The sequence below is a fragment of the Lithobates pipiens genome, unplaced genomic scaffold (assembly GCF_037356315.1).
Source record: "Lithobates pipiens isolate NorthernLeopardFrog02 unplaced genomic scaffold, aLitPip1_a1.2 Scaffold_8, whole genome shotgun sequence".
Lineage (NCBI taxonomy): Eukaryota > Metazoa > Chordata > Amphibia > Anura > Ranidae > Lithobates > Lithobates pipiens.
Genome location: NW_027507903.1, coordinates 610,348,630 through 610,374,420, shown reverse-complemented (window position 1 = coordinate 610,374,420; position 25,791 = coordinate 610,348,630). Strand labels below are relative to the sequence as shown.

The 25,791-nt window shown below is 44.6% G+C and overlaps 1 protein-coding gene across 1 annotated transcript in view; it reads left to right on the top strand.

Annotated features, from left to right (window-relative positions):
• LOC143962325 (uncharacterized) overlaps nucleotides 1-24,203 on the top strand; it is an 89,836-nt gene extending 65,633 nt beyond the window's left edge. The window contains exons 4-9 of the mRNA XM_077471625.1: nucleotides 1,285-1,431; nucleotides 6,227-6,254; nucleotides 8,778-8,812; nucleotides 11,291-11,337; nucleotides 13,833-13,916; nucleotides 23,704-24,203. Of these exons, the coding sequence (XP_077327751.1) occupies nucleotides 1,285-1,431; nucleotides 6,227-6,254; nucleotides 8,778-8,812; nucleotides 11,291-11,337; nucleotides 13,833-13,916; nucleotides 23,704-23,823 (461 nt within the window). The 3' untranslated portion in view covers nucleotides 23,824-24,203. The remainder of the gene's footprint in view (nucleotides 1-1,284; nucleotides 1,432-6,226; nucleotides 6,255-8,777; nucleotides 8,813-11,290; nucleotides 11,338-13,832; nucleotides 13,917-23,703) is intronic.
• Nucleotides 24,204-25,791: the final 1,588 nt, after the last annotated feature.

Genomic DNA, 25,791 nt, shown 5'->3' with positions numbered 1-25,791 from the left:
TCATTATTATTATTTTTTTACTTTTCCTCCCAGTCCCGATGAAGGGGGGGGGGTGGATTGTGTGGTCCCCAAAAAACGCTGGCTGCAGTCTTTTGCCCCGCTTGTTGAAACCAGTTGAACAATAAAGGCTTTCGACCCCTATGGATTTTTAATTTTGTGCTCAGTTTGACCTATTACACCTTCTCAGCTTTGGTGAATGTCCTCTCTTGGGGGGGTTCCCACACTGTTGGTCTACAGAAGGGGTCTCAAACTGGCGGCCCCTCCAGCTGTTGCAAAACTACAATTCCCATCATGCATCTGCCAGTGGGAGTTTTGCTTGTAGCTCTCAGCTTTGCAATGCCTCATGGGACTTGTAGTTTTGCAACAGCTGGAGGGGCCGCCAGTTTGAGACCCCTGGTCTACAGAAAATCCCAAGAAATACAGTGGAACCTTGGTAACGAGTAACGCGGTTAAGGAGCGTTTTGAAAGACGATCAACTTTTTTTTTTTAAATCCTGACTCGGTTTGCGAGTGTTGGATTCAAGCCAATGGGGTGTGCAGTACCGCATTTGGCCGGAGGTGCGGGGGGCATCGGTGACACTCGGAAAGGTTCAGAGACATTCGAAAACACTCTGGAATAATTGCAAACACTCGGAAATACTCCGTTCCTGAGTGTTTCCAAGGGTTTTCCGAGTTCAGCCCAGCTGTCCCAGAGTATTTCCGAGGCTCTCCGGTGCCCCACCCCACCTCTGGCCACATGTGGTATTGCATGCAATAGAAGTCAATGCGGAACGAATTCTCTTCCTTACCATTGACTTCTATGGGGAAACTCGCTTTGATATGCGAGTGGTTTGGATTACAAACATACTCCTGGGACGGATTAGGCTTGTAATCCAAGGTTCTACTTTATAATTTTCAGCTTGTTTGATTAGCTCACTGATTTTCCCAAATGTCTGCACTAAGATACAAGTCAGATTTTAGGCATTCTCCTCAATAGGAATTTCAGTTTTGGTGAGATACTCCACAAGGGTGAAATACTTCTAAAAAGATGCAGACATTGCAGCCTTTCTCATCAGAACACTGAGAGGGCATCAGGGGATTGGAAGCCACTGAGATACGTCTGCCATATAATGCAATATAAGGCAAATATAATGTGCACACTTGCAAATTATGGTGAAAGGTCTGGGTATTCTAATTTTATCTGTGTTCCACTTTAACTAACTTGTCTTGTAGGTTTGCTGACCACATTATGTTTATTTATTGCAGTATTTTTTTTTTACTTTTTGGTTGCATTTTTCCTGGTCAGATGACGTGGCGGGCCGCACTACTAATGGGGAAAAGCATTCTGCTAAAGAGAGGACACTTGCCTTCCAGGACCTCATGATCATTATTGTTGTCTCCTCAGTAACTATCATGATTATCCTCATAATCTTGATCATTTTGAGGGTAAAAGGTGAGTAAACTTAATATCGTTACAAAGTAGTTACACAGATGGCAAGGTTGAAAAAAGACACAAGTCCATCAAGTCCAACCTATTACATTGTATATCCCTGTATGTTGTGGTCGTTCAGGTGCTTATCTAATTGTTTTTTGAAATTATTGATGCTCCCCGCTGAGACCACCTCCTGTGGAAGGGAATTCCACATCCTAACTGCTGTTACAGTAAAGAACCCTCTACGTAGTTTAAGGTTAAACCGCTTTTCTTCTAATTTTAGTGAATGGCCACGAGTCTTTTTAAATTCCTTTTCGTGGAAAAGTTTTATCCCTATTGTGAGGTCACCAGTATGGTATTTGTACATTGAAATCATATCCCCTTTCAAGCGTCTCTTCTCCAGAGATAATAAGTTTAGTCAGAGCCTTTTTTCCTCAAACAATAGGTGCTGGAACTTAACCACAGCCCCACAACCACCCCCCCCCCCCCTTACTACACACACCCTCCAAATCACATCAAATAGCAGGTGTGTTCAGTCAAATTTCATGAAAACAGTAGGAGGATCTTAAATACCAGGATTGCATTACATACAGAGTGTAGAGCTGCCACTTGTAAACACAGAAACCAGACTTCTGTGTTTACAAGTGATTGTGGTGAGCAGGCACCAAAGGGTCTGAGCCAGAGGTGGTGGAACTGAGTTCCACCAAGTTCCCCCTGAAAAAAAGCCCTGATTTAGTGCTTGTAATCTTTCCTCATAATTAAGGTCCTCCAGACCCTTTATTAGCTTTGTTGCCCTTCTTTGTATTCGTTCCATTTCAAGTACATCCTTCCTGAGGATTGGTGCCCAGAACTGGACGGCATACTCCAGGTGCAGCCGGACCAGAGTCTTGTAGAGCTGGAGAATTATCATTTTATCTATCTATCAGGATATCAATTTCGATTTAGAAGTGTTTTGGCTTTCAAAAGAGGTTGGTGTTCACAGGAATAACAAAAGGCCAACATGCTAACCCTAAACCACGCCCATCCATATGGTATCCAATATGAAATTTAGCAATCTGTTCCTTGACTTGTATTTAACCACCTCAATCTACTTTTTTTTGCTAGAAAATTACTTAGAACCCCCAAACATTATAAATTTTTTTTGTTTAAGTAGAGGCCCTATGCCACGTACACACGAGCAGAATGTCTGACAGAAAAAGTCAGACGGAAGCTTTTCATCATATATTCAGATCGTGTATGTGCCTCATTTGACTTTTTACGTTGAAAATTCTGACGGACCTAGAACATGTTCTAAATATTTTCAACGGAATCAATTTCTATTGGGAAAAGTGCTCGTCGGCATGCTCTGAAGCAACTATGGGATGGAAGCTATTGGCTACTGGCTATTGAACTTCCCTTTTCTAGTCCCGTCGTACGTGTTGTACGTCACCGCGTTCTTAACGATCGGACTTTGGTGTGATCGTGTGTACACACGATAGTTTAAGCGGAACTCCGTCGGAGAAACCTTCAGAGTTTATTCCGACGGGAAAATCGGTCGTGTGTATGCGCCATTAGAGAATAAAATGGTGGGTGTTGCATTTTTTTATGTGAGTTTTTCAAATGCATTTCCTTAAAAAAAAAATACATTTTAATGAATAAAAAAAAAAAAAAACAATAAAGCCCAATTTTTTGTATAATGTGAAAGATGAATAGATACCTAACATGTCATGCTTTAAAATTGCGTGCGCTCATGGAATGGTGGCAAACTAAGGTACTTTCAATTATCCATAGGTGATGCTTTAAAAGCCTTTACAGGTGGTCCCCTAGTTACAAACATCTGACTTACAAATGACTCCTACTTAGAAATGGAGGGAGACAACAGGAAGTGAGAGGAAATCTACCCCTGCGAAGGGAAATTCTCTCCTGTAAGAGTTATTATGGGAACACGGTGTCTCCTCCACTGATGCTTTATCACCAATCCTTGTTTCCCTAAAACCCCAAATTTTCAAAATCCAATTGTCATTGGGACAGAAAGCGAACTGAAATCTTCTGAACGATGTACAGAAAGCAAAACAAACATTACAGGGGTGATAACCCTTCCCTATGCTATCCAAAAAAGCTTAAAAATATATTTTTTTGGCTGGAGCTCCACTTAAAAAATTTACCAGTTCCAACTTACAAACAGATTCAACTTAAGAAGAAACCTTCAGACCCTGTCTTGTTTGTAACCCGGGGACCGCCTGTACAGGTTACCAGTTTAGATTTACACAGGAGATCTGGTGCTAGAATTATTGCTCTCAATCTGACCAGTCTCCTGTCCTTGATAAGGGTCTCCAATGGATATTTAGGGGGATCCAGCAGAAAAAAAAAAACTAACATTGTGTGGGGATCCCCTCAAATTGCATATCGGGCACTTTGTGTCTATCAGGTGGGGGACGGGTTTAGGCATGTTCCAGCCACAAACCACATCCCCCTGTCATGATAGCTTCACAGAATTATGTATTGCAGCAGGAAACAATAGTGTTGGGCTGAGATATCTGGGAACCTCTAGAGGGAAAGGGAGTGAGGGAACACTTTGAAGAGGTGCACATATTGACAGTGAAAGTTGGCGTGGCTGATGTGTCTGGTGTGGTGAAAGTTTAAACTGAGCATCCCTTTCCCAGATAGCAAGGTTTAAATGCTTGTTTAGCTTAGAGGAATTTTAATTCAAAGTAATAACTACCTAATTCCTTATGGTGGGTACACACGGGCTGAAATTCGTCCATAAAAGGTTCCATTGGCAGGATCTGGGTGACTTTCAGCTCGTGTGTACAGCTGCCTGTTCGATGGGCGCTGGCCCTATGACCGGTTTCAATCATGCTGGAAAACCAGCATCTGATCACCGCTGGCAGCCAATGGTTGCGAGCACTGATCAGTGTGTTCTGGTGGACACGTCCCCCTTTCTGATCGCAAAGGCATAGCGTGGGAAATCGCTGCACTAACATCTCAGTTGTTTAATTTAGCCAGATGGGCTGAACGAAAAAAAAACTATAGCGTGTACCCAGCTTTACTCTTCCATTGTGTGAACAGTCACATAAAACTGCTCCTCTACACCAGTCATGGGGCAGCACATTCTTTGACATCAACACATACAATGCACAACCAGCAGCCCTGCGTTGTACATGAGGATGTTGAGGGTCCACCCAAATTCTCAAAGCGGTAGATATCGGTGACCAAAAAATAAGGTAAGTATTAATCTACTACAGCCATTCCTAATCAGGGTTCCATGGAATCCTAGTTTTCCTCCAGAGGTTGTCTTGGGTTCCTTGAGTTGTGGTTGATTGACCTTCCATTTGATGGTGCCTACATACCGTAGTTTTGAATCCAAAGCTACTTGGCAGAGCCAGAAGCATGGCACCAAATATCTTTTTTTAGCTATTTGTAAGGGTGGCTTTCTGAGCACCACTTTAAGGGTTGCATTCTCCTTACTGACTGACTGACTAATATAAGGGGCATGTTAGGGCAGCACAGTGGTGTAGTGGTTAGCACTCTTACCTAGCAGTAAGAAGGGTCGCTGGTTCGATATCCCAACCATGACACTACCTGCCTGGAGCATGTTCTCCCTGTGCCTGTGTGAGTTTCCTCCGGGTACTCTGGTTTCCTCCCACACTCCAAAGACATGCTGGTAGGTTAATTGAATCCTGTCTAAATTGTCCCTAGTATGTATGAATGTCAGTTAGGGATCTTAGATTGTAAGCTCCTTGAGGGTAGGGACTGATGTGAATGTACAATGTATGTATGTAAAGCGCTGCGTAAATTGATGGCGCTATATAAGTAACTGAAATAAATAAAATAAATGTTTGCCAGTGAACAACGATAACTTGATTTTTAGTAGGAGTTCCCCCAAACCTGAAAACTATTTTAGGGGTTCCTCTAAATGAAAAAGATTGAGAAAGACTGCTCTTATGTATACCTCCTCTAGACCAGACAAAGCATTTACTCCTAGTTATTGGAGATGGGTGCAACATATGACTAGTATTTTATGGCTCACTGGAGCTTATCTTTAAAGTGGGGTACCGCCTAAAAAAAAAAAAATTTAAGTCAGCAGCTACAAATACTGCAGCTGCTGGCTTTTAATAACCAGACACTTACCTGCCCCAGGGTCCAGTGATGCGGGGGAACAAAGCCCCCCCTCGTTCCCCGCTCCAATCGCGGCGCCGTCATGCGTACTGTGGGCACCCAGCTGTGGCTTCACAGCCGGGCACCCACTGCGCATGCACGAGCGGCGCAGGGCGCCGTGATACGCCGTACAGTCACCTGGGACACGTGACAGGTCCCAGGTGAATGTGTGGCGCGAGGGGAAGTTATGTCATCAGCCCGGGCAAGGAAGAAGGCAGACTACGAGGGACCCCCTAGCAACAGGTATTTAGAGGTGAGTAAAAAAAAAAATTTTGCCAATTATTATTTTTTTTTTAAAGAATTTTAAGCAGCTTTTAATTTTTTTGGTGGCAACACCACTTTAAGTAGGCATGGTTTAACATTATCACAAATGTTATAATTCATTCTTTCAGTAGCCATATAACCAACCCTACATCTTTTGTATATGTAAGATATGTTTCATCAAATGAGTTCTAAATGGTAGAATGCGGAAAAATATAAACGTGAACTTGACAAATTCCACATTCACACACGAACAGGTGTGTTTTTTTTTCTTTTGGTGGTTGATGTTTAACCCATGTGCTGTTACTGGTCAATGCCATGTCATTGTCACGGTCAGTGACTTTGCCAGTACACACTCTTATCTACAGAGAACATCTTTCATGTTTTTTTAACATTTCTGTCTGTTCATTCCTTGTAGGTGTCATTTGTAAAAAGAAAACACATTTGTAAGTATGATTTTTGCAGTTCTTCACTCTTCTACAGCTAAGGGCAGGATAAAGGCTAGCAAAGGGTCACATCTGGCCCTCCACCGCAGTTTGGAGACCGAATATATAAAATGCCCATACTGATCCTTTGTATGGTCCTAAGTATATAATGGAAGGAGCTCTTTGCACATTTGCTTATGAGTGAGCCCTGGCTCCATACACTACAGTCAGGCTGCTATCATGATTTACATTGATGCTAACTTCTGCCCCATTATGTGTACCAGTGTCTTCTATCATTTTGGATCATGTATCTGTAGCGCTAGACATGTGCAATTCCTTTAGTTCCAAATTAGTTTCTTATCGAATTTTGACAAATTCGTTAATTCCGAATTTCCGAATTTTTAAATTTCCGAAATTTCCGAATTTGCGAAATTATGAATTTTCGAATTTCGGAATTTTGGAATTTAGATTTTTCGGATTTCCGAATTTCCGAATTTATGATTTTCGGAATTCCGAATTTTTGGAAATTCGTAAATTCGAAAATCAGAAAAAAAGAAAGAAAATCTGTTTAATTCTAAATAATAACTATTAAATTATAGGTATTGGAATTCCCTTTCAAATATGTCTGTTAGTGAATGTAACGAGTACGAATTTATCTGAAGTTACAAATTATCTGAAATAATGAATGCCGCATCTAACCAAATGGAACGTAACAATCTAATAATAATAATAAAACCTTTTTATTATTATTAATTATTTATTATTAATTATTTATTATTAATTTGTTCCATTTCATTTGTTTAGATGTGGCATTTGTTATTTTAGATCATTCGGAAATTCGGATAAATTCGTACTCGTTAATTTAATAGTTAGTTATTAATTAAACTGATTTTCTTTCTTTTTTTCAGATTTTCAAATTTTTTAGACTTTCAAATCTTTGAATTCCCGAATTCCGAAAATTCGAAGATTCATAAATTCGTAAATTCGAAAATTCGTAAATCCAAAGTTCAGAAAATCGAAAAATTCAGAAATTCATAAATCCGAAAATTCGGAAATCCGAAAATTTGAAATTTGGAAAATCGAAAAATTCGGAAATCCAAAAAATCAAAATGTGAAAAATTACCCAAATTTCCGAATTCACATTTTCAAATTTCCGAATTTTTGATTTTCCGAATTTCCCAAAAAATCAAACAAACGAATGAAACGAAAATGAACTAATTTTTTGTCAGTGCACATGTCTATGTAGCACTAACCCCCGAAGGAGCTTCTGGTTTTATTTGGGCATACCGTTACCTCACCTGCTCACCTCTTCATCTTAGGGGAGTCCTGTGGAAACTAGCCCAAATGATGATAGATCAGACACGTGGTAATTTTTGAAGATTTATTTAGGGGTAACACCAAAGAAAGACACAAGACACCGTCCTTCATTAGAGGGTTAGAGGATAAGGGGGAATTCAGGCACCTAGTAATTGTGGGTTAGAGGTATTAGTCAGATCCAGAGGACACACCGCTCCACAGACTGGATCCAGCAGTCACCGGATAGGCCCCTCTCACTTGACCTAGCAGCCGATGATATGCCAAACAAAGTCTCTACCACAGACTTGTTAATTGCATTTAGAGATTTTTGAGAGTTTTTAAGAACTACCATACAGTACCAGATTCTTTCAGCAGACCCAGCAATACTGTAAGGATATTGATCCGGGTTGCGTCCTCAAACCGAGTTTCCAGGCTCCTCCAGAGACACCAGCCTTGCACTCGGTACTCCACTGGAAAAGTCCTCCCCTGGATCCTTCAGCTTTTCTTGGCTTCTCCCTGCAGGCGAGACAGCACAGGACCACCCCTGGATAAGCATGCCCCAAGACATTCCTGGGCCTACACTCTCAGTTGCAGAGCCTTGGGCCAGCTGGCCCCAAAGTGCAAGACAATGCGACACAGACCCCAGGCCAGGAGGGCCCTGAGGTTGGGATCATGGACCTCGGAAAACGAACCAAAAAAAATGGCGTCGGTACCTTAAATACCCTCTCCCAGAATGCACAGCAGGGAAACCACACCCACTGAAATATTTCCGAGCAAGAGGTGACATTCAATGCATCCAGCCTGCTGCTGTTCCACATCCACCGACGGTGACAGCGACACCTACGCTCAGGTGGGAATCAGTACAACCCAACTAGACTGGTACAGAATCCAGAACTTTTAGAGAAATTAGTCTGAGCCAAACTACAGTTTCAGATAATTAAATTTGAAAAAATCAATAGCGTCTGCTCTTTAGGAGCAGGGTGCTACATATAGATTGAAATCAATTACGGTGTGATATTTAAGGCTTTTTAATTTTAAGGGTTATTATTATTTTTTATTTTTTTATTTTAATGTTACAATCCTATTAGAACTATTGTATATATTGTGTGACCTGCTAAATGGTTACATTTCATTCTATTTTGATTTTCCATGAATTATTACATTACATGCTCTGAGGTTATTGAAGCCGTATTACATACTCTGCAATTTTTTGTACGGAATTTAACTGTCATTTATTTTTTGTCCTAGTTCGGAACAGCAGATGGACAGCATTCAGGCTGCAGGTGAGGGTACAGTAATTATCTACCAAAATAGTGATAATTTAAAGCAGTATTAAATCCAAATATCATATATGCCAGCTTCCCAGTCATTGGATGTGGTGGCTGTATTCGTTTTCTTAATTTTTTTTTTTCCACACTCATGGCTTACTTATAAGCAAATGGGCGGACCCCCGGAGACAGGGAGAGCTGACAATCCTCCTCGGGGTGCAGGATACTAGGCATGGTGTACAAGGTAGAAAGATGGGGCGCCAGTCGCTTTTATGCTTAAAGCGGAAGTAAACCCATAAATGAAACAGTTTCATTTCCGGGACGTGCCAGAAATGTAACACTCCCATTGGTTGTGCTCTCAACCAAACTGTCAAATCATCCAATGGCTGGTGTCATAACTGATCACATTTGCAGCATCATGGCAATTGTAGATTAACCAGAGGCCAAGATGGCAGCTTCCTTGGCTAAAAACGATATGGGGGTTTACTTACACTTTAAAGAAAGAGAAGTTTATTTCTCTGAACAGGAAAAATGTGGGGTAGGGCACAGGACACCCTTAGTGAAATGAAACAGCGGGCAGGCAGATTGTCAGACTCTTTAGACAAAAATGTAGAAAAAGGTAGAGGCAGTACAGAAAAAGTGCCTTTAAGCTAGAACCAGCAATCTGTACTTTCGAGCATAGGCCAGTGATGGAGAACCTTGGCACCCCAGATGTTTTGGAACTACATTTCCCCCATGATGCTCATGCACTCTGCAGTGTAGTTGAGAATCATGGGAAATGTAGCTACAAAACATCTGGGGCGCCAAGGTTTACCGTCACTGACATAGGCTGTCTCCTATAGCAACAAACTTTACTCAACATTGCAGGAATTTCCTCGGGTGAATTCTCTCCTGAAGTCCTCCTAGCTGATGAAGTCACCTCTGGTACTTCCTCAGAATTCTGCCCTTCTCAGCATCGCCTCCAGGTAGTGAGCAGGCTCTCCCTTGCAGAAGCTTGAACACATGGTTAGGCCTCAGGCTTCAGGCCTACCCACCGGCAGCAGCTGTTCCTCTCACACCCAGCGTTCTCGGTGGAGAAGACCTAAATCACCTGACTTTCTCCAAATAAATACTGAAGAGTCCTCCCCTGGTCGCATGTAGAGTTGCTGGGCCTCTCCAAGTCGGGACGGCACCGGAAACACCTTAGAATCATCCTTCCAGTTACTGTGCCTCAAACTGGCCAGTTTCGAGGCTCGGAAACGGATGGATCCGCACCCCAGGCCATGAGGGCCCCTGGGGGCTGGTCAGGAGGACCAGGACCACAGAGTTAGCAAAAACTTCTGGACCAGAACCCAGAACCACGTGACTTTGGCACCTTAAGTACCCTCTCCCGGAATACACAGCGAGACAAACGTGCCCACTGATTGGCTCCGAGAGAGATTGATACCCAATGCGTCCAACCAGACTGCCTTCTAAGCCCCTGTACACACGGTCGGAGATTTCGACAACCAAATCCGTCGGATTTTGTCCATCGGATCTTGTCCGAAACTGTTGCATACACACGGTCGGACTAGGTTGTCGAAAAATCCGATCATTCAGAACGTGATGACGTAATTTTGTTACGATGGGACTACGTTCAGGCTAGTAACCAATAGCTTTGATGTAGGAATTTGATCTGAGCATGCGTGCCACTTGGTCCGATAAAAATTCTCTACACATGATCGGAGTATGTCCGATCAAACCAGTTGGTCGGGAAATATTTCCAACATGTTGGAAAATTGGGTCCGACGGATATTCCGATGGAATCAGTCCGATGCATACAACACACAGTCGGATTATCCGACGACACGGTCCGATAGGACACATTCCGACGGATTCTCCGACCGTGTGTACAAGGGCTAAGGCCTCTCACAGGTGTACAACCCCACCTATGACCAGGCAGAACTTCTATACAGCCCAGCCAAACTGATGCCAAAGCATAATTTCGAACCATTTTTACCACTACAGTTTTGGGCAAAAACTAAATTTAAATACATAACGCATACTCATTTGGAGTACCGGCGCTACATATATCATTTACCATAATTCTATCATGCAAACTTTATTGAATCAGCCGCCAAATCCATGCATCATATTGATCACATTGGAGGGACAAACCTACCAGGATGCTCAAGGAAAAGGATTGTGGTAAGTCAGTCACGCGTAGGGTTCCCAGAAAAAAAGGGAGCAGAACCAAGAGGTATTAGTGACCATAGGATGAGGCCTAAACAAAATTTGATTTTACCAAGAGGTAAAAGTGCCCAGTAGGCAAGTGGTTAATGGAGGTCTTGTCTTGATAGGAGTAAAATCAAGACACAGATTTCAAAACTTTTCCACTTTATCCACAACTAAATAGAAAAGGTTTTGGGTCAATATACACCTTTTAAAGCTGAAGTTTAATTCAATCCGTATCAAGTATAAAATAATCCAGGAATTTAGTAAAGACAATTCACGGAACTTCTCAACCTTTTTCAGGTGTTGTGGCAAGCGAGGAGGCACCATACTGTGAGATAAGTACAAAGGTGAGAGCCTGGAATGTTCTCCTTTTTTTAAAATTGTATATGTGCAAAGTATAGCCAACTGGTGTTAAAGGGTAACTTCACTTTGGTGGAAAAGAATATATGAAAAAAATATATATATCATATACAATTACTACACAAGCCATGCTGTATTTTTGAAGGTGTTGCTTACACCAGTGGTGTACAAAACACCTCCAGGTAGCCACATTCATTGAGATTTATAGAAAATTGCAGCACTTCAAATTGAAAAGGAAAGGGAATTTTTTATATAAATTTTCCTGCTTGTGTGATTGGCTCACTTTTTCCAGAAATCTGCACTAAGCCAGATTTTAGGTGTACTCTGCAATAGGAATTTAAGTTTTGGTGAGATACTCAAGAGTTAAATGCTCGTAAAGGGATACCTCCTCTCACAAGATCACTGAGACTGCAGCAGGTGATTATAATGAACCAGACCCCCCCCCCCCCCATTCAGAATCAGTCTGTCCCAGGACATGGTGAAACAAACAACTTTTTCTTTAGAATCGAAACAGGTAGGAATCTGCTACAAAGTTTGTTAAAATCCCTGCAATGTACAGGGATCACCCAGAGGGGAATGGGTTTTTTTTCTCAACAAAAGTGGAGTTATGTCAGAAACCGTGAATCAGACCAAGACAGGAGTACAGTTAATCACACTTGTTTATTAATAATAATAAAAAAATAAATAAACAGAGTAGACGTAGTCAAAATATAGCCAGAGTTCAGGAACTGGATCGGATAGTCAAACAAGCCAAACATCAGGGAGCCAGAGATAACCTTAGGATTTGAAGGCAGAAGAAATGTCAGCCAAGTAAGTCTTTAACAGGAACGCAGGAGATAGTCTCTGTGATGATGACCAAGGCGAAGGCAGCGATCATCTGAGCTGGACAGCTTAAGTAGGCAGGACTGACGAGTAGGAAATCATCAACAGGTGAGTCACTGTGGAGAGATAGGAGCTGGCAATTACCCGACAGCTGATCGGCCAGCTCAGAGAAGGAAGGGCTGAGCCCAGTCCTGACAAGTTACTTTTGAAACTATAAGGCCCCTTTCACACTGAGGCGTTTTAGCGCTAAAAATAGCACCTGAAAAATGTCCCCCTTGCTTTCAGACTGGGGCGCTGAGCTGGCAGGACATTACAAAAAAGTCCTGCAAGCAGCATCTTTGGGGCGGTTTGGGAGCGGTGTATACACCACTCTTCCACAGCCCTGCCCATTGAAATGAATGGGCACCGCTGCCAAAGAACTTGTAAATCGCTACAGCAGTGGCGCTTTCAAGTGCATTTAACCCATTCTTTGGCTGCTAGCGGGGGTTGAAGCGCCCCACTAGCAGCCAAGGGGATGATAAATAAGATTATATTCTTACCCTCAGCACATTTTTCAGCAGGAACGCGGGGGGGGGGGGCTGTTCCAGCACCCCCAGCACTAAAGGGTTACCAAAGTAAATAGGGGGCGGAGACAAGGGGAGAACTGAACACGGAGAGTTCCTGCACCTATTCTCTGAGAAAAAAAGTCATGCTTACCTTATTGCTCATTCCTGTGGACTTGGTCCCCTTCATGTGCCCAGTCCCTCCATGCATCTTCCACTTGCTGCCCGAAAGGTCTCAGATATCATTCTGTACAATGCAGAACTACTGGTGAAATGGAAGGCCATAGAGCAGTGGATCTCAACCCTGTCCTCAAGTACCCCCAACAGGCCATGTTTTGTGAATTTCTCTAACGCCGCGTACACACGATCGGAAATTCTGCCAGCAAAAGTCAGATGAGAGCTTTTGGTCGGAAAATGCGACCGTGTGTATGCTCCATCGGACTTTTGCTGGTGGAATTGCTGCCAGCAAATGATTGAGAGCAGGTTCTCTATTTTTCGGTCGGAAAAAGTTCCGATCGAAAATTCCGATCGTCTGTAGCAATTCCGATGCGCAAAATTCCTACGCATGCTCGGAAACTATTCCACGCATGCTGGGAAGCATTGAACTTAATTTTCTCGGCTTGTCGTAGTGTTGTACGCCACTGTGTTCTTGACGGTCGAAAGTTCAGAGAACTTTTGTGTGACCGTGTATATGCAAGCCAAGCTTGAGCGGAATTCTGTCGGAAAAAACATCCAAGATTTTTCCGATGGAAATTCCGCTTGTGTGTATGGGGCATTAGATAAAATAGCTGTCCAAAATACTAAACCAAGACTGCAAACATGGCCTGTTGGGGGTACTTGAGAACAGGGTTGAGAACCACTGCCATAGAGGACTTGTCAACATTCAGAAGCATCAGACAGTGGAGAAGAGTATGGACTCTCAGAGGACAGAGAAATTGTGTAAATATACCGCATTATTCATCATCTCCTTAGGCAAGGTAAGTAGCCCTCCTCCCCACTGCGAGGATAATGTTTTTTTGGGCCCAGAGTTCAGCTTGATGGAGTCAATTCTGCGGCCTCTGGGAACATTCTTAACCAGGTTACCCATAATATCTAAAGAGCTAACTATGTGCTTTCAGAAACCAGAGGACGTCGTAGAGGCTGCCACTGATGAAATCGAAAAGGCTGAAATGGAAAGCGGACAGATGGAGGATGGTGAAGAGGTAAGTACCAAATGATGGATCAGAATGAGGGATATTGCAGCATTAAAAATTGTTGGGGCCCATTCACACCATTGTGTTGCAGTAATTCACGTTCGATGATTCGCATTATGCCAAACATCAAATGTGTGTGTCAAGGCAGCCCCTTTCAAAATGAATGGGCTTCCTTTCCACCAAAAAGCGCCAAAAATTGTGTATGCACCATTTCTAGCAGCTCAATGCATTGCAAGTTAGTGTGCCGCCCTGCTGTGCGCCAAAGAAAGGTGCATTGGAGGTGCCATTCAGATTGATAGGCACTGCATCACTCCACTGCATTGCTTTAACTTGTAAGCAACAAACTGACGTTTGTTGCTTACAAGTTAAAATTTGTATTTTTTGCTACAAAATTACTTAGAACCCCCAAACATTATATATATATATATATATATATATATATATATATATATATGGGCTGTGGAAATGAAAGATGAATTCCTCGGTTAATCGATTAATTTTTTTGATCGATCAAAATTCTTTTGATCGGTACTCACCTTTCTGCCGGCTTCTGGGTCTTCAGGGAGTTCCGATTGAGATCCGGTGATGTCACGGACATCAACAGACTCCTCCCCCCTTCCTTCTTAAAACGTATTTGTGTGAACTGTGAAGTTAAGTCAGGGATTGTGGAAACTAACTAGTGTCGGGTGATTGTATATAGTGTATACCACATTTACCACTGACTAATGCAGAGTTGCAATGCAAGGAGATCAGCTAAAAGTAGTTGGATCTGTATGTGCTTTATAATTAATCGAAATTAGTCAATTAATCGATTTTAAAAAAATCGATTAATCGAACACGAAAATTTTAATCAGTAACAGCCCTAATATATATATATATATATATATATATATATATATATATATATATATACAGTATATATATATATATATATACACACACACTAGAGCTGCACAATTCTGGAAAAAATTTGAATAACAAATAATTGCTTAGAATGAAGATCATGATTCTCTCACGATTCTCAAAAACTTAATTAATATATGCCAGAGAGAGAGAGAGAATGAATTAATATATTGCCAGAGAGGGAGAATGAATTAATATATTGCCAGTGAGAATTAATTAATATATTGCCAGAGAGAATTAATTAATATATTTCCAGAGAGAATGAATTAATATATTGCCAGAGAGGGAGAATTAATATTTTGCCAGAGAGGGAGAATGAATTAATATTTTGCCAGAGAGGGAGAATGAATTAATATTTTGCCAGAGAGGGAGAATGAATTAATATATTGCCAGTGAGAATTAATTAATAAATTGCCAGAGAGAATTAATTAATATATTGCCAGAGAGGGAGAATGAGTTAATATATTGCCAGTGAGAATTAATTAATAAATTGCCAGAGAGAATTAATTAATATATTGCCAGAGAGGGAGAATTCATTAATATATTGCCAGTGAGAATTCATAAATTTATTGCCAGAGAGAGATAATTAATACATTGCCAGAGAGAGAGAATTAATCTATTGCCAGAGAGAATTAATTAATATATTGCCAGAGAGAGAGAATTAATTAATATATTGCAGGAGAGAATTAATTGATCTATTGCCAGAGAGAGAGAAATAATCTATTGCCAGAGAGAATGAATTAATATATCGCCAGAGAGAGATAATTAATTAATATATTGCTAGAGAGAATAATTTTATATATTGCCAGAGAGAGAGAATGCATTAATATATTTCCATAGAGAATTAATTAATATATTGCCAGAGAGAGAGAATATATTGCTATTAGTGATGGACGAACTTCCGACGGGACGTTTCGCGAACGCGGACCGCGAACGGGGCTGAACGTTCGCGAAACCGAACGTTCGCGGCGGGCTCCATTGACTTCAATGGGAGGCGAACGTTTTAAACCTTTAGGGCGAATTTGCTGCCACAGGATAATTATTAGGTGGGCAAACACAGTGCCACCACGTGGCCAATGACATAACACATGTATGGAGTGAATTTGGGATCGATAACTACAAGCATTCTTTTTTAATATGGGAAATTGTTCTGACAATTCAGGACTGTGGAGCGCATGAAGGCAATGGAGGAGAGGGAAGGTCAGGGACCAGGGTAGGCAGAGAAGAGGGTGCAGGAGATGATCACCAGCAGCGTGACATACAGCAATGACACATGCACCGTGATAGAGGCATCTGACAACAGCACCGTGATAGAGGGCACTGACATCAGCAGCGTGACATAAAGCATTGACACCAGTACCGTGACATACAGCATGGACAGCAACACCGTGATAGAGAGCACTGACAGCAGCACCGTGACATACAGTACTGACATCAGAAGCGTGACATACAGCACTGACATCAGCACCGTGATATACAGCACTGACAGCAGCACCGTGACAGAGAGCACTGACATCAGAAGCGTGACATTAAGCACTCACACCAGCACCGTGATATGCAGCACTGACAGCAGCACCGTAAGCAGCCCCAGGAGAAGTCAGCACAGCACAGGGATGGTGGGAGCCCCTCATAATAAGAACCCCCAGGAGGAAGTCAGCACAGCACAGGGATGGTGTGATCCCCTCATAATAAGAACCCCCAGGAGGAAGTCAGCACAGCACAGGGATGGTGTGATCCCCTCATAAGCAGCCCCAGTAGAAATATGACACCGCTCAACCTCTTCAAAGAGGAGGGTAGGGGCATATAGTACGGTGTGCTTTTTTGGGACAAGGAAGTGAGCCAAATGAAGAAAGAAGGTCTGTGTGCTTGATTAAAAAAAATAGTTTATAGACATATACATGGTCTACTGGTCACATGTGTTGAATTCCTCCGAGATCCATGCCTCATTCATTTTTAGAAATGTGAGGTAGTTAACACTGTCGTGAGCTAGGCGAGTACGCTTATCGGTCACGATCCCCCCTGCTGCGCTGAACGTCCTTTCGGACAGGACACTGGATGAGGGGCAAGCCAACAGTTCGATTGCAAATTGGGCAAGCTCTGGCCAGAGGTCAAGCCTGCCCACCCAGTAGTCCAGGGGTTCATCACTCCTCAGAGCTTCCACATCAGCCGTTAACCCGATGTAGTCGGACACCTGACGGTCTAGGTGTTCCCTGATGCTGGATCCGGATGACACCTGTCGATGGGTCGGCTGAAAGAATGACCTCATATCCGAAGTCACCAACACATCTTCAAACCGGCCTCTTCTTGCAGGCGCTGTTGGATTGGTACCCGCAAATCCTTCTCTGGGAGTGGGAATTGCTCCTCTGCCAGCGCACGCAAAAGCAGAATGCAGCATTTCTCGAAGCAAGGCCTGGAAGTGCTGCATTCTGACAGCCCTCTGCGACGGCGGTAACATTTCCGCCATTTTGTGTTTGTACCGGGGGTCTAAGTACGTTGCCACCCAGTACTGGTCCTTGACCCTTATGCTTTTTATACGGGGGTCCCTATTAAAACACTGGAGCATGAAGGCCCCCATTTGCACTAAAGTGGAAGCGGTGTGGTGGCCTGGCTCCTGCTCATCATCCAGGATAATGTCGTCCTCTTCATTCTCCTCTCCCCATCCACGCACAACAGGGATCCCAGAAAGGTTTAAAGCACGCTCTTCTTGCTCCTCCTCATCCGCCCCGGCACCATCCTCCTCTGACTCCTCTTCAGACTCCTGTTGTTGACTTGTCTCAGATAGAGTAGCCCCCCCCCTGGGAATTCATCCAGCATTGCGACTTCCTTATCTTCCCGCTCCTGCTCCTCCACAGCCTGATCAATGACATGACGCAATGCACACTCCATAAAGAAGGCATAAGGTACCATGTCACTGATGGCGCCATGGCTGCGACTGACCAGTTTGGTGATCTCCTCAAATGGCCGCAGAAGTCTGCATGCATCGCGCATGAGCAGCCACTGGCGCGGTGAAAAAAACCCAGCTCCCCAGAACCGTTTCTTTCGCAGAGTTCATACAGGTAGACGTTAACTGCACGTTTCTGCTGGAGCAGCCTATCAAGCATATAGAAGGTTGAGTTCCATCGCGTCGGGCAACCGCAAATAAGACGTCTGACCGGCAGATGGTGTCGCCGCTGAATGTCAGCAAGGCGAGCCATGGCCGTGTAAGATCTTCTGAAATGGGCCGAGATTTTCCTTGCCTGCCGCAAGATGTCCTGGACCCCAGGGTATTTGACAAGGAATCACTGCACGACCAAGTTTAAGACGTGTGCCATGCATGGCACGTGCGTGATTTTGCCCTGTTTCAATGCGCTAAGCAGATTGGCACCGTTGTCACACACCACTTTACCAACTGTCAAATTGAGCGGTGTTAGCCACTGATCTGTCTGTGAACGCAAAGCTGAAAGGAGTGCCGGGCCAGTGTGGCTCTTGGCTTCCAGGCACAACAGACGCAGCACGGCATGGCAACGTCTCACCTGGCATGTGGAATAGGTTCTGGGGAGCTTGGGCGGTGCAGCGGAAGAGACGCTAGCAGCGGAAAAGGAGGAGCCAGCTGAGGAGGAGAGGGAGGAGGATGGAGTAGGAGGAGGAGGAGAAGAAGAGTCAGGCCTGCATGCAATCCGTGGCGGTAAAACCAAATCTACACGGGTGCCACGGGTTACATGCTTGACGGCCGTCAGAAGGTTCACTGGGCAGTAAAACTGATATACCTTCCCTGCCCGTGTTTGCTAGAACACGTGTCTGTGGTCAGATGTATCTTGGCACCGACACTGTGTGCCAGAGATACATTCACTTGCCGCTGAACATGGCCATATAGCTCTGGGATGCCCTTCTCCGAGAAATACTTCCTTCCTGGGACCTTCCATTGTGGTGTTCCAATGGCCACAAATTTGCGAAAGGCCTCCGAGTCCACCAGTTTATATGGCAGTAGTTGGTGGGCTATCAGTTCTGACAAGCCAGCCGTCAACCGTTGGGCAAGAGGGTTATCCGGCGTCATCATTCTTTTACGCTCGAACATTAGGCCCATGGAAGCCTGCCTTTTTGCAGAAAAACGTGAGCTTGGCGTGATGGAAGGTGGAGTGGAGGACAATTGTGAGGAGAGAGGAGAAGGAGAAGACGAGGCTGGACGGTGAGAGCCTGCAGTGTGGCTTTGAGTGTTCCGTTGCTCCCACTGGGCTCGGTGATGGCTGCTCATGTGCCTTCTTAAGGCGGTCGTCCCTAGGTGAGTGTTGGGCTTACCGCGACTAATGCGTTGACTGTAAAGATTGCAGATGGCAACGCTATTGTCAGCAGCGGACATGTTAAAAAAAGCCCACACTGCAGAGCCATGTGCCGGTGTCCTGGGAGCGCCAGATATGACCGTACATGGTCGATGACTCGCTCCTGATACATTTGCAGTCTGCTTTGTCCCTCCTGTGCAATGTAAGTTAGTCCTGCTTCTCCTCCCTATCTGCTGGTCCATATCTCCCTCTGAACTCCCCTCCTCTTCCTCTCTTGTGGGCACCCACGTGACATCACTAGACACGTCATCATCAACGTCACCTTCCCCACCGCTATAAGTAGAGATCTCGGAGTAGGCAGCAACACCGGGGACCAACCTCCTCCTTGGGCTGATCTGGGTACTGTTGTCAGACTGCTGAGTAGCGGTTGTTGCTACCTCCTCTTCCTGATCCAATAACAAGAGTGGCTGCGCATCAGAAATGTCCTCTTGATATGGATCGGAAAATAATTCCAGTGACTCAAGCGGAAGGTATGTGATGGTGGTGGTGGTGTTGTTGGTGGTAGTGTCTTTGGGGGTGCACATAGCAGAGAGTGAAGAAGAGGGTGCAGATCGAGAGGATGAGGAGGGTGCAGAAGAGTAAGGCTGAGTGAGCCACTCAACCAAGTCTGGTGCGTCCTTTAAAGTAATTGAACGCACCTTCTGCAACTTCCCACTTTGGCTCAAGCCTGTTGCTCCTGCCCTACCCCTACCACCCCTGCGGAAGGGCCTGCCTCTTCCTCTGCCTGTCATTTTTTAAATGACCCTGTGACAAAACTCTTAGTCCCTATACCGATGAAGGACTGCTGCAGTATAGGGCAGCGGTCAGCAGTGGTGCACCTCAACCCTATCTATTGTGGACCGATACCAGTCCTTACAGAACAGCAGACTGTGCCTCACTCAACCCTATGTACTGTAGCACCCTTCACCAAGTTACCAGTCCTTATAAGGACCTTTGTGGACCAAGTAGGTTGTGTGTGACTGATTAGCAGACTGTACGTCAGTCCCTATACCGCTGAAGGACTGCTGCAGTATAGGGCAGCGGTCAGCAGTGGTGCACCTCAACCCTATCTATTGTGGACCGATAGCGGTCCTTACAGAACAGCAGACTGTACCGCACTGGCGCACTCAACCCTATGTACTGTAGCACCCTACACAGACCAAGTTACCAGTCCTGATAAAGAGCTTTGTGGAACAAGTGAGTTGTGAATGTTTAGCAGACTGCAGCAGAAGGGCAGCAGTCAAGTATAATATTCTTTCTATATTTGGAAGAAAGAATATTATACGTGTACAAGCCTATTACCGTACCACTGATACCAGTCCTGAAAAGAACCTTTGTGGAACTAATAGTAACAGCAAGTCTTTAATCTGACCCTCACTGCCTGACAACACTGCTTCCTTCCTGTCCCTATACAAAGTGGCAAAAAAGAGTAGACTGGAACGATTAGTGGTTACTGGAATAGCTCTTTTGTGGACCTGATAGTAACAGCTAATGATGATGATGATGATGACGACTAATCTGGCTGTCCCTGTAGCACACACCGTCCTTTCCCTTTCTCTAAACTGACAAAAGACACTCAGGCTGCTGCAAGAATCAGTAGCACAGCAAACCTATATACACCTAACACCTATACCAGTCCTGAAAAGAACTTTTGTGTACCAAATAGCTAGCGATTTATCTCTCCCTACTCCACACAGCAACCTTCCCTATAGTGACAGAAGAAAGAATGTAAAATGGCCACCGGATCGGGTGTATGTGTGCTGTCATGTCTCAATTGGCTGTCCTGTACCCCATGATAGACGTGTCATCATAGGTCAAAGTTATTTTACACATTAAACACGTAAGTCCGCCATGGCGAACGACGGGAAAAGGCGAGCGAACGCGCGGACCGCGAACGACCGAAATTCGCCGCGAAACGACCGCCGGGCGAACCGTTTGGCCATCACTATTGCTTATTCTGAAAAAAAAACGGTAAATCTTTGTAGTTTACATTTCAGTTATTAAACTTGCCTGTGACATGTGCAGGCTTGTAGGAGCAAGGAAGGGCGCGTTGTCTCCTGGACCTCTGTTTGTGGGAATAAACACGATACTGCCCATCCACAGCATCACGTTCCTTGCTGACGTCAGTTCCGGTATCTCAGAATCCGCTATTTGCGGCCGACAACTTCCCCTCCACTCCGACATAGGCAACCTCACGCCACAATACCGATGCCAGCAGCCCAGGGACACCATTGATATAGGGTGACCACATTTCCAAACTGCCATTTAGGGACACACCATTCCTGAAAATCAGCTTGTGCTGTAACGAATCACGGCACAGCTGGGGCGGCGGGTGCGCGCTTTACCCAGGCGCACTGATCACGCCCCTCAAAAATGCTCGTGGCATTGCCGCTTTTCTCACTAACAGTACTTGTCCTGGCCGGCCGAGACCCGTTTTACCTTTTTCGAATGCTGGCTCCACAGTGATTACATGCAAGAGGCGGGATTTATGATTTCTCCAATCACAAGCAGGGGGTGTCTCTAGACATTGTCTCTAGACATTCCTGGCCAGGACAAGTACTGTCAGTAAGTAAAGCCGCGATGTGGCAGCCTTTTTTTGGGGGGCATCAAATCAGCCCTGGGGGTGGGTGGCAGTGTCAGTTTCATTCCGGGACACTGTGGCAAAAAATGCGGGACTGTCCCGGGCAATCCAGGACATGTGGTCACCCTACATTGATCTCTGCGCACAATGTAAGCTGATTTGAACCCTACTAGGAGAATCGTTCAAATCCGGGATTGAGATCGGGGAGGGCAGAGAATCGTGATAACGTTTCTCAGAGATTAATCATGCAGCTCTAATATATTAATATATATATATCATTTTAGCAGAGACCCTAGAGAATAAAATGGTGATCCTTGCAATGTTTTATGTCACACTGTATTTGCGCAGCGGTCTTTCAAACGTACTATTTGGGGGAAAAAATACACTTTTATGAATTAAAAAAAAAAAAACGAAACAGTAAAAGCACAACTTATTTGTATAATGTGAAAGATGATGTTACACCGAGTAAAAAGATACCAAACATGTCATGCTTTGAAATTGCGCCCGCTCATGGATAGGCGACAAAGGTACCTAAAAATCTCTATATGTGAAGCTTTAAAAAATGTCATGGTTACCAGGTTAGCATTACAGAGGAGGTCTTTTGCTAGAATAATTGCTCTCGCTCTGACGATCACGGCAATGTCTCACATGTGTGATCTTAGCACCGTTTACATATGCGGGCGCGACTTACGTATGCGTTTTCTTCGCGGGATTAACATTTTTTAAAAACTGGTAATTTTTGTCCGTCATTGATGTACGCTGATGAGGCATCAGTGATGGGCCCCCCATAGGTAGCAGTGATGGGAACTGATGGGTGGCAGTGATGGGCAATGATCGGTTACACTGATAGGCAGCACTTCTATGTGGCACTGATTGGCACCACTGGTGGGCATTGATAGGTGGCACTTGTGGGCACTTTCAGGTTGCAATTATGAGGCATAATTGCCTCTTCCTTTTCGGGGACCGATGTCCCTTTAAGGTGAGCCGGTGATCGGCTTTTTTTTTCTCCTCTGCTGCCAACGTGAGGAGAAATAATAAGTGATCACCAAGCTTTTGTTTTGATCATGTGATCAGCTGTCATTGGCTGACAGCTTATTACATGGTAAGGGGCCGGGACCGGTCCCTTACTCAGATCGGTGATCACCCGAGTCTTAATGACTGGGTCATCACAGCGCGCAGGGAGCATGCACAGGGGAGACTGTCATATGATGGCCTCCCTGGAATTCATATCCGCGCTGTAGCCATCATTCAACCATAGCACGGATGTCAGGTGGTTAAGCTTCGTACACACGATTGGATTTTCTGCAGACAAAGTGTAGGACTTTTGTCCGAAGGGCGTTGGCCAGGAACTTGTCTTGCATACAAATGGCAAAGAATTGTTGGCCAACAAACACGAAACAACGTGTTTTTTTAGCTCTTTAGCGCCACCCTTTGGGCAACTTCTGTTAATGCTGTGTTATGGTGAGCATTGCTTCTGAGCATGCGTGTTTGTACTTTGGGTTTTTTTTCCGATGGACCTCTATACACATGATCGGATAATCCGGCAGCACACATTAGTTGTCGGAAAAATTTTAAAGCACGCTATCCAACATTTGTTGTCGGAAAATCTGACAACAATTGTCCGACGGAGCGTACAAATGGTCGGATTATCTGACAAAACCCTGCCGTCACACAACTCCCGTCAGAAAATCCGATCCTGTGTATGAGGCTTAAGGCTCTGTTTAGGCATTTTTGGGCGTTTTTCTGCTTTAAGCCTCAACTCTAAAAAGGCCCAACAAGACAAATCCCATTCATTTCAATGGTCTCTGTTCACATCTGAGCGTTCTGTCCCCTAAAGCAAAATGGCCGTCGCTCAAAAAAGTACATCTTTTTTTTGGGCGTTTTTCATTCTTTTACATTGGTGATCATTTGACCTGTACAAAATTGTGGTAAAATTCACGCTACTTTCTACCCAAAATCAATACACACAGGTCAGGAAATTTTTAGGTTTTCCTAATTCCAATTTTTTTTTGTCCAGGGTAATCTTCTGTACGCCAAACTGAACCAAAGCAAACTGAAGGAGAAACGTCCAGCCGAGAATCCGAAGCAGAATGAAGAAGTCGTCTACGCTGCTGTGGTCAACACAACCCCCAAATAAGGTTGATGTCACATAGAAGGTCTCTCTTAAAGCGCAACTCCTGTTCACCAAAAAAAAGGTCACTCATTTGACCCTCCCCCTTCCTTGGATAGTAGATAGGAAGGGAAGAAACTCTGGACAGCCGCACTCCGGATGGAATCTGTAGTAACTTGTGCCTTTATTTTTCAAGTAAAAATTACATCACACGAACCACAGCAAAAGAGAACATAGAACAAAAATAAATCTGACGCGTTTCACACTGAAATCAGTGCTTACTCAGAGCTTCCTTGGATAGCAAATGTTTGTATAACCTGGCTGAAGTTTATTCTGTTTTTTTCCCTCCCTTTCCTCCCTCATTTACATGCTACTGAAATTATGAAATAAAGCCTTTTCTATTTTCATTTTAGTCATCACTGGGTCTCTTTACTGCTCTATGCAATGTAGGCAGATCATGGCTGGTGGGAGGGGATGGCAGAGTGCTGTACTCCCGAAAACATCACCGCCCCCGGCCTCAGTACGCCTCCTCAATCCCGATGCAAGAAGTGGGCTGGATTTTGGGAGGAGCTATGCAAAACTTGATGGGTGGGTGGGTATCAGTCTGGGGGAGGGGGGGTGTTCCTGGGCAGGCTGTATTTGCATGTAGGCCACCCTAAATACTGCCCACTTGTGATGCTGAACCTTTATGATTAAAAGAAGTGAAACCCAATGGATGAAAGGCTGTCCCTGGATGACGATGCTCACTGCACTGTGTCTATGGAGGAGCAGCATTATCACCCGAGGACAGGAGGTGCGTAAAGACTACAGAATACCTTCCCCTTTCTTCACCTCCATAGAGAGAAGATTTTATTTACAATGTAGAACAGGCATGTACTGGCCATCGAGACTACCGGGAATTTCCCGGTGAGCCGATGGCTTAGTGGGCCACTCTGATGTAAGGGGGCTGGTGATGGGACACTCTGATGTAAGGGGGCTGCTGATGAGACACTCTGATCTAAGGGGGCTGCTGATGGGACACTCTGATGTAAGGGGGCTTGCTGATGGGACACTCTGATCTAAGGGGGCTGCTGATGGGACACTCTGATGTAAGGGGGCTGCTAATGGGACACTCTGATCTAAGGGGCTGCTGATGAGACACTCTGATGTAAGGGGGCTGGTGATGGGACACTCTGATCTAAGGGGGCTGCTGATGGGACACTCTGATGTAAGGGCGCTGCTGATGGGACACTCTGATGTAAGGGGGCTAGTTACGGGACACTCTGATGTAAGGGGGCTGCTGATGGGACACTCTAATGTAAGGGAGCTGGTTACGGGACACTCTGATGTAAGGGGGCTGCTGATGGGACACTCTGATCTAAGGGGCTGCTGATGAGACACTCTAATCTAAGGGGGCTGCTGATGGGACACTCTGATCTAAGGGGGCTGCTGATGGGACTCTCTGATCTAAGGGGGCTGCTGATGGGACACTCTGATCTAAGGGGGCTGCTGATGGGACACTCTGATGTAAGGGGATGCTGATGGGACACTCTGATGTAAGGGAGCTGGTTACGGGACACTCTGATGTAAGGGGGCTGCTGATGGGACACTCTGATCTAAGGGGGCTGCTGATGGGACACTCTGATGTAAGGGGGTGCTGATGGGACACTCTGATGTAAGGGGGTGCTGATGGGACACTCTGATGTAAGGGGGTGCTGATGGGACACTCTGATGTAAGGGGGTGCTAATGGCACACTCTGATGTAAGGGGGTGCTGATGGGACACTCAAAATGTAAGTGGGCCGGTCTGGATGAAGTCCAGGGCCAAATTTCTGTCCCAGACCAGCCCTGATGTAGAACGTTCTTAATAACTGGAGCATTCCTTTTGTACCACCACCCCCTCCCTTTAGAATGTAAGCTCTATGGGCAGGACTCTCCTGTCCCTTCTGTATTGAACTGTACTGTAATTGTGTTGCCCCCCCCCCCCCCCCCCATATATTGTAAAGCACTGTGTAAC